Raw genomic sequence first — 8,888 nt, 5'->3', positions numbered from 1 at the left:
GTGGACGCACAACTCTGTGAAAACGACTGAAAACACCAGTGTGGACGCCGAGCGTTTCCAAATCTATCCGGGCCAGTGTGGACGTAGCCTCAGTGTGAGGAGCTCCCACCTCCAGAGGGAGTTCAGAGTACAGCTGCTGCACCTCCACATTGAAAGGAGCCATGAGCATCTGCTCATGATACCTACTGGACCTCTCCCTGTGGAGCTTTGCAGGCGGCCTCCTGGGAGTAGACCCTGGGGTAGATCCAGATTCTCACCTGGGCTCGGCTCACCTCAGCATCCCCCAGGAGGACATCTTAGCCTGCTACCACTGACTTTATAAGTGATGGTCCGGGGGAGGGAGGGAGGCATGTATTTACTGTCAGTGAACTGGGCTTCATCGGAAACAGAACAACGTCAATCAGACGGACTTTTGTCTGTTAAGATAAATGTGAGAAAAAGCAGATTCAGTCTATCTGTACTTCACGTGTGATAACAGCTCTGAACACTGGCTCCTCTCAGTGCACAGGAGGAGGAGCTCCTGACGGTGACCTTACACACTCATTTCTAACACAACTTTGCTCTCACCGTCACCGAGTCCTGGAGGGTCGAGCAGGAAAGTGTCAGCTTGCATTTTTGGCTTCTGGTGGTACGTAGATGAAATGAATCTGCTGCAGAGACACTATTTAACTGTGTGTACAAATAACACTGGCAGAGTGATCTAAGAAACACAGGGTTTATCTCAGAGGTTGTCAAAGGAAGAACTGAGTCCTGTAAAGGAAAACGGTGGTTTTAATATGTGCTGCTGTTCAGATGGAAGAGAGCTCATCATTCATGCTGCTTTCATCTGACTGTTCAGCACTGAAGACGTCCTGATATTTCAAAGACTAAAAACATAAAGAGACTCATCATTATCACCGTCACGGCCTCCCGACAGTTAATAGGTAATCCAAGGCTGACACCTAGTGGTAAAACACTGCTTGTAAAACAGCCAGGAGATGATGGAGGAGGCGTTTCCTCGGGGAATAACATCGAACCAGTGAGTCTGTCCGGAGCGCTCAAAGGTCATCGGTGACCAGAACGCAGCAGGATGAATTGAGTTACGTTTGAATACTCGGGGATTTTCTAAAAGGGAGACGAAACACACACACAGGACAAAGAGCTCCTGGCTGCTGCCACACAGACTGTGATGGATGGTGGAGAACAAACCACAACAACATCAGCGATACCTCCCCAGCACAGTCCCACGGTACTTAAACAAATACCTTTTAAAAATACGCTTCAGATGTTGGGAGGAGTAGAAACAGCACCTCGGCCTCAGGGCCAATCACAGCAAAGAAGCGTGGCGCTAAAGAAGGCCGAGCACGTGCTGATCCTACACAGTAACACCAGTCCACAAATGCAGCAAAGACTGGGAGCTGTTCTCACCTCCCACCATAGAACCAGTACACCCAGCACCATCAGTGGACAGAGGTCACTGCAGTTTACTGGGAAGCTTTTCTCAGGCCTCGCCTTAGAGGACCCGTACAAGCAAAAATCCAACACATTTTAGTATGACATCACCATCTAGCAGGGACCTGTTTGTTGCGTTGTGGGTTTGAAACTGTGTTTAGTGTTAATGTAACCGGTGTTACAGATGCTACACTCGGGTTATTTCAGCACATCGCGAAGATGGACAGGTGACATCTCAGCTGCTACACCTGTGTGTGTGCCCACATAGTGCATGGTGCTCACTATGACAGAGAACTGTGTGTGTGTGTGTGTGTGTGTGTGTGTGTGTGTGTGTGTGTGTGTGTGTGTGTGTGTGTGTGTGTGTGTGTGTACCGGGGGCACACGTGCTGCAGTCCAACAGTGTTGCAGCAGCTTGCATCACAGTGTTTCCCAAATAAACTCCACTAATTTCCCCATGTGGTGATTAAGTACGTACAATGAAATCGTTTGGTGTTCTGTCGCAACCAATTATGTACACTTTGCAGTCACGAGTGGCAACATGAGAGACCGACAAATTAGCCGCCATTCGTAACATTTATCCTTCCTGGAAATCTGAAGCTAAATCAAAGCAATTATGACCCGAGCGTGTCTGCTTTACAGTTTACCAAGTTTATTAAGCAAATTAACTTCCTAATTAGCTCCTGGTTTTGTGCACACTTTCATCTGCTTTTTGGGTTGCTTTTAAGTAACGGCCAGCACACGAGAGCCCAAACAAACCGTGTATGAATGCAACAGGGGCAGGAGAATGGGCCACTTACAAATCACACCTAATCAAAATCCCAGCATGGAGTTGGGGACACTTGGCGTGTGACGACTGAAATGCTCTGACGAGTCTCAAAGACTCAAAGGAAATTCTCCTCGGCTAGGAAAGCTGCTCGTGATCGGCTTCAAAAGGGTTGTTCTTCAGCAAGTACTCTGCCTGAAAGACAAAGAGACGTACGCCATCACGATTAACGCCACGTGGAGGAGACGCTAACGACCAGGCAATAATCTGTGGGCAGTGAAATACCAGGAAGTCCACGGGGTCCTGTGGTTGAGCTCGACAGCATGCAGTCAGACCCTGGCTCAGCGTGGGCACTACCTGTTCCATCAGGTAGCCCCTCATGGGGCGCGACGTGGCCTCCAGCTCCTCCTCCTCCTGCTGCCTCACCTGCTCCAGCTTCTTAGTCTAATACACAGAGACATGTAGAGAATAGTTCAGCTTGTTGCCTCTTCTGGTGTGTATCCGTCATGGCCAGCAGAGTGACACTGACTGTCTGCTTGTTAAAGCAGAGCTCTTCACAGCGCACTCCTCTGCTCATTGTTAGGAAATGTGTTTTATATGTCGTTAACAGCGCCTCGTCTTTCTCCTCCACCTACCCACTCAGCCCAGCGTGCAGCCCTGGCTCTGGCCTCGTCGGCCTCCATCTGCTCCACCTCTGCTCTCTCCTGGGCTTCTCTCCTCAGCCTCTCGCCAGCCTTCCTCCTCTCCTCCTCCTTCACCTCCTGGCTGCTGGGACCGTAGTTTCTGGGCTGGCCCACCATGTCAATGACCTTCTGCATCAGAGGCAGGCAGTCTGCTTCAGCGTTGCTGCTGATCTCTGCAGACGAGGAGCACAGAGACTTTTAGCAACACTAAGAAAGATTTCCCCCTCACAAGTGATGCAGTCTCTCTTCACGGGTTACCAAACTGCAGAGGGATGATGTCATGCTCATAAAAGTAGTTGAGGACCACATCATCCTCCGACTGTTTCTCGTTGTAAGCAGCCAGCCGCCTCGAGAAGTTCTCTGGCTCGCAGTTGTGTTCCTGCACGCGGCTCTCGGGCAGGTTGAGCACTCGATCCAACAGGAAGGCCTCTGTGGCCTCCAGGCACAACACAAACTCTGTGGCCACACAAGACAACTGTTACTGATGGAGCAGGCTGCACATCTGTTACTGTTGTTGTTAAATGAGAAATAAAAGGATCTGAGTCACAGCTCCCTGCAGGTACCGGGTATAATGCTGGTTAAAGAATTCTGGGATGTTGCATCCTCTTCTTTACCTGGAGAAGAGAAGAGTGAGTGAGCAGGTGAGGCCCTGACGTGCAAGAGCCTCGGGGTGTCCGACTCACCGTCAAAGAGCTCTTTGGCTTGTTCACGTGTTTGGGGAAAGTCCTCCAACACATAACCCTGGTTTTTACACGGGTGAGTCATCAGCTCGTCCCTCATCACGTTCAACAGCAGCTCCTCCTCCAGACCTGCGGGATTCATGTTTCTATTCAACTGATGCCTCGAGGCGCGACAATAGCAAAGATCAGACAATAATACCAATCTGTGCAAATAGTCCATGTGATCATGTGACAAAACCATCCAATCCGAACACTGTTCACAGCAGCAGATCATTTCCCATAATACAGATAAATCTGTAATTACCCGATTTATCCTGCAGCATGTGCAAAAACCTGCCGAACTCACATCATGCTCACTTTGTGAGAGCTAACCATAAACTCCCAGCATGTCCCTGCAGCTGCACAGCTGCACACACACACATGCAGACACCTCACACACAGGTGGAGGACACACACCAAGTCTCTGACCGAGGCACAAACACAGCACCCAGCAAAGTGCAGAGCACTCAAAGCCAATATAAAGGCTGAACTCTGTCACCGTACAGAGAAATGTTCACGTTTGATCTGCATATAATACAAGCTGCTTCAAACAGTTGCTGTCTGAGGTGCAGAAAAGTGAGCTACAGTCCTGAAGAAGCTTTTTCCCAGTCAAGTTTAAAAAAGTTAACAAACTGAATTAAATCTGACTATTCCAGAGTCTGCATAGAGCACCAAAGAAACATGGAAACAGACCAAATGTCCCTCATGAATGTAGAAAACAAACACAGTCGTGTATGCAGATCTGACAGGATTGATTAGCAGCTGAAACACAACATCAGTGTTTTACAGCCACCCGGTGTCCATAACATGCTGGGCTCTGCTGAACAAACGTGAAGTGATGAAGAGACGTGGTTTTGGGTCTGATCAGATGGCTTTTACATAAAGAACATAGCTCTGGTTTGCTGTCTGATCCCTCTGAGGAGGCGCAGTCACCTGCTGTATCGTACCTGGGCTGGCTGCAGAGCCATTAGCACGTCAGGTCAAAGCCAGACAATCACAGGAGCGGCAGTTTTGTACGCTGACACGAGCAAACCCGTCTAAATGTTTACCAGCATCAACTGAATGTGTTACAGTCAGAAATACTGTCATAAATACTGAAGCAGCTAAGATTACATTAGGTTAAATATTAATGCAGAAGTTAGAGTCATGAATTAGTTCTTTTTTCTTTTTTTTGTGTCCCGTTTGGATCTTTAGCATCAGAATTGTTGTCTTAAGGCCAAGAAAGATGCCAAGCAGATTTATTTTACCAAGTGGATCATCATGGCCTTGCCATATTGGTCCATTTGATTGACCTTGATTATAATTATGTATTTATTTTATTTTGCTACAAACGGGACAGACATGACTGGGGGATAGGACAGGGAGAAAGAATGAAAGAAAGAGAGGGAGAGAAAGAAAACCAAAGGGGAGAAGAGACGGTGAGAAGGTGGGGAAGAAAGAAAAACAAACAAAACACCTGGATCACCTGTATGGAGAAAAAAACAGAAGAGAAAGCAAACAACAAAGAGCAACATAATAAAAAAACGGCACCATCACAATAAACTAGCTAGCAGTAGATATCAGTAGATACTAAATAATAAACGATATTGTGCAGCACGCAAGATAGACAGCGCACAATGTGCTTTGAGGCAGCAGCCAAGAAAGCTGTAGTCCGCGTCTGTGAATACCCGTGTGTACACCTGTGTGCACACCTGTGTGGATCAGCATGCTTGCATTCCAAAGGTTTCTCCATGTAACGATCTGCTAGGGAGTGTGGGGGGGCCACAGCCCCGTCCTCCAGGGCATGAAGCAGGTATGGAGGAGATCAAAACTCCAGACATCCAGAGGCCCCAGAGTACGAGGACCCGAGGAGGACCACCAAAGGGGGGGAACCGTGCCACCCTCCTGGGAAGAGCTGAGTAGAGCCCCAAAGGAGAGGTCACCCAGCAGCTACGGAGGTCAGAGGGGGTTGCAGTGGCGTGCCCGCGGGCTCTGCCGGCAGCCAGCTGTGCCAGAGAGGACCGAGCTTCAGGCCCAGAGGCCGGAGGTCTGAGGGCACCCCACCCCCCGAAGGAGCCCAGCCGGGCCACAGGCGCCCGGCCCCGCCAATCGGCCACCAGGACTGAGCCGGTACATACATGAGCGCCCAGCCCCAGACAACAAGGACCACCAACACACCAACGTCTGAGGGCATCAGCCACCGGCAGGGAGTGTGGTGAGGGGAGATAGGCCTCCGTACTTTAGAGGGCCTGAGATGTACCCAGAGAGGTGGAGTCTAAGACCCAACCTGACATATAGACACAGACGAACAGGCACGCACGCGGACACAAACGTGCATTCCCACCCCATATACACCACCAAATACTCGACACTCACCCAACGTGTAGACAGACACATGAATTAGTTCTATACAGAAAACATGAAGACATAACCCAGAACTCTGGAAGGAGGAGATGTCAGGTCTGCTGCTTCAGACTGAAGTTAGGACGATTATCATCTAAGGAGCTCGGAAAGAACGGGGACCAGACCAGTTCTGACACCAGGTGATGGAGTCGCAGGTGTGGGGTGTGTGAAACAGGGCGTGGGTCACATGCAGTACTGCTGCTTGGATTTACTGCGATAGTACAAGTAGCAGGGTCTTGTCTCACTGCATGACTGATGTCGCAGTGAAACAGCATGTTGTTGCTGCTTGTTTGTATTTTGCTTCTTCAGATATTTTTAAAATCTTATGAAACTGTATATGAGCTTCCTCCGTAGCTTACGTGAGTGCGACTGCCTCACAAACACCAAACATATACTTAAAAACAAACAAACACATTTCTGGTTCTTAATAATTAAAACTAGAAATTACCCTCTCGACAGATAAACACACTGCCCTCAGTCACGACTCGAGTGCCAACACCTCCAGACCTCGTTATCTGAAGCCGTACCTGGGTTCTGTTCCAGGCGTTCCTTCATCATGCTCAGCTGCTCCTGGGCCTCTTGTGTGGACTGCCCTTCACTGGGATCAGGATTCCTGACAGCATGTTCCTGAAGGGAAAGCAGATTACAATGCTACAGCTGTACTCAGTTCTGATTGATTTGGAGGAGAAAGTAAAGAGCTCACCAGCCGGGCGATGGTGTCAGAGACGGTGCCTTTCACTGTGACGTGATGGAGTCGGTAATATTCGCAGATCTTTTTGGACACTGTGGTTTTACCTACTGCAGGAGGGCCCAGTACACAGAGACGGACGGGCTGCAAACACACAGATTAGCCAGTAAAGCCTGACAGTGTGTACACTGTATATAGTCTCATGTGTGTGCGACTGCATACCAGCAACCCGCGGCTCTGCCGGTACTCCTGCACCACCACCTCGATATTTTCCACCAGACCGAACTGGCACACCCAGTTAAAAGAGAAAAGTTTCTTGATGTAAGCAGCCTCCATGCGGAGACTGACCAGCAGAGAGTCGGCTTCCATCACCTGTTGCAGCAGAAACAAAACACGGCAGTGCTGCAGAATCTTCTTCTCCCCATGTTTTCAATCAATCAATCAATCAATCAATCTTTATTTATAAAGCACTTTTCATACAGAAAAAATGTAGCACAAAGTGCTTTACATAGTTAAAAGCAGCCCACCCCACCCTCCAACTCACTCCCCACACTCTCAATACACATATATCCCCCCACCCCCACCCACACACACATACACACACGCGCACACTTAAAGAGTAAAAATTGGGCTGGGCTCGCATGAGCCAAGTGAGGAAACACTATAACAGAGAGCCGTCTGCACCGGGAGCCGGTCACAGACCGCAGCCTCCAGGCTGGGCACACAGCAGGAGGGAGGCAAAGGAGCCCCCCAACCAGGCTGAGAGGACCCCCAGAGACCCAGCAGCCACGGTCAATAACAGCCCCGGTGCAGAGAGCGCCCTCCGAGGAAACACTGGAGATATGACACAATACGATATATACAGGGTAAAATGATAAAATAAATAAGAACAGGATACAATATAAATATAAATATAAATAGAGTAAGAAGATTAAAAAATGAATAAGAATAAAATCAATAAATATTAGGTAAATCCTAAATTAATAATAGAATAACAGGATAGAATAAATAAGCATAAAAAATTAATAAACGCTAAGTAAAAGCTAAATTAAAAAGGTGGGTCTTGAGCCTGTTCTTAAAAACATGTACGTTCTCTGCGGCCCTGAGCTCCTCCGGCAGGCTGTTCCACAGACGAGGACCATACCACTGAAAAGCTGCCTCTCCGTGAGTATGTGTCCTGACTTTAGGGACAATCAAAAGGCCAGTACCAGAGGACCTCAGGGTCCGCGCGGGTTCGTATGGTAAAAGCAGATCTGAGAGATAAGAAGGCCCAAGACCATTAAGACATTTAAAAACCAGTAAAAGAACTTTAAAATCGATCCTGAAACACACGGGGAGCCAGTGCAGCGATTCTAAAACCGGTGTAATGTTTTCACCTCTCAAAGCCCCAAAAAGCACACAGACACACACACACACACACACACACAGACACACACACACAGACACACACACAGGCACGCACACACACAGGCACGCACACACACACAGGCACGCACACACACACACACAGGCACGCACACACACACACACACACAGACACACACACAGGCACGCACACACACAGGCACACACACACACACACACAGACACACACACACAGACACACACACAGGCACGCACACACACAGGCACGCACACACACACAGGCACGCACACACACACACACAGGCACGCACACACACACACACACACAGACACACACACAGGCACGCACACACACAGGCACACACACACACACACACAGACACACACACACACACAGACACACACACAGGCACACACACACACACACACAGACACACACACACACAGGCACGCACACACACACACACACACAGACACACACACAGGCACACACACACACACAGACACACGCACACACACAGGCACACACACACACACACAGACACACGCACACACACAGACACACACACACACACACACAGACACACACACAGGCACGCACACACACACACACACACACACACACACACGCACACACACACACACAGGCACGCACACACACACACACAGACACACAGACACACACACACACACACACGCACACACACACACACAGGCACGCACACACACACACGCACACACACACACACAGGCACGCACACACACACACACACACACACAGACACACACACACACACACACAGGCACGCACACACACACACACAGACACACAGACACACACACACACACACGCACAC

At 49.2% G+C, this 8,888-nt stretch overlaps 1 protein-coding gene across 3 annotated transcripts in view; it reads right to left on the bottom strand.

The window, feature by feature from the left end:
- Positions 1 to 2,058: 2,058 nt before the first annotated feature.
- ak7b (adenylate kinase 7b) overlaps positions 2,059 to 8,888 on the bottom strand; it is a 15,013-nt gene continuing 8,183 nt past the window's right edge. For all 3 annotated transcript variants that reach the window (XM_085441215.1, XM_085441216.1, XM_085441217.1), the window contains 9 exons: positions 6,889 to 7,038; positions 6,682 to 6,810; positions 6,506 to 6,605; positions 3,561 to 3,686; positions 3,441 to 3,491; positions 3,136 to 3,333; positions 2,830 to 3,050; positions 2,480 to 2,638; positions 2,059 to 2,389 (listed from right to left, as the gene is read on the bottom strand). In XM_085441215.1, coding sequence (XP_085297341.1) covers positions 2,333 to 2,389; positions 2,480 to 2,638; positions 2,830 to 3,050; positions 3,136 to 3,333; positions 3,441 to 3,491; positions 3,561 to 3,686; positions 6,506 to 6,605; positions 6,682 to 6,810; positions 6,889 to 7,038 — 1,191 coding nt within the window. In that variant the 3' untranslated portion in view covers positions 2,059 to 2,332. The remainder of the gene's footprint in view (positions 2,390 to 2,479; positions 2,639 to 2,829; positions 3,051 to 3,135; positions 3,334 to 3,440; positions 3,492 to 3,560; positions 3,687 to 6,505; positions 6,606 to 6,681; positions 6,811 to 6,888; positions 7,039 to 8,888) is intronic.

This window comes from Copadichromis virginalis, linkage group LG19, assembly GCF_057382275.1.
Source record: "Copadichromis virginalis isolate Kocher_CV1m ecotype Utaka linkage group LG19, C_Virginalis_male_GT1.1, whole genome shotgun sequence".
In the NCBI taxonomy this organism is placed as follows: domain Eukaryota; kingdom Metazoa; phylum Chordata; class Actinopteri; order Cichliformes; family Cichlidae; genus Copadichromis; species Copadichromis virginalis.
The sequence above is the reverse complement of the archived record's forward strand: the minus strand, read 5'-3'. Positions and strand labels throughout refer to the sequence as shown.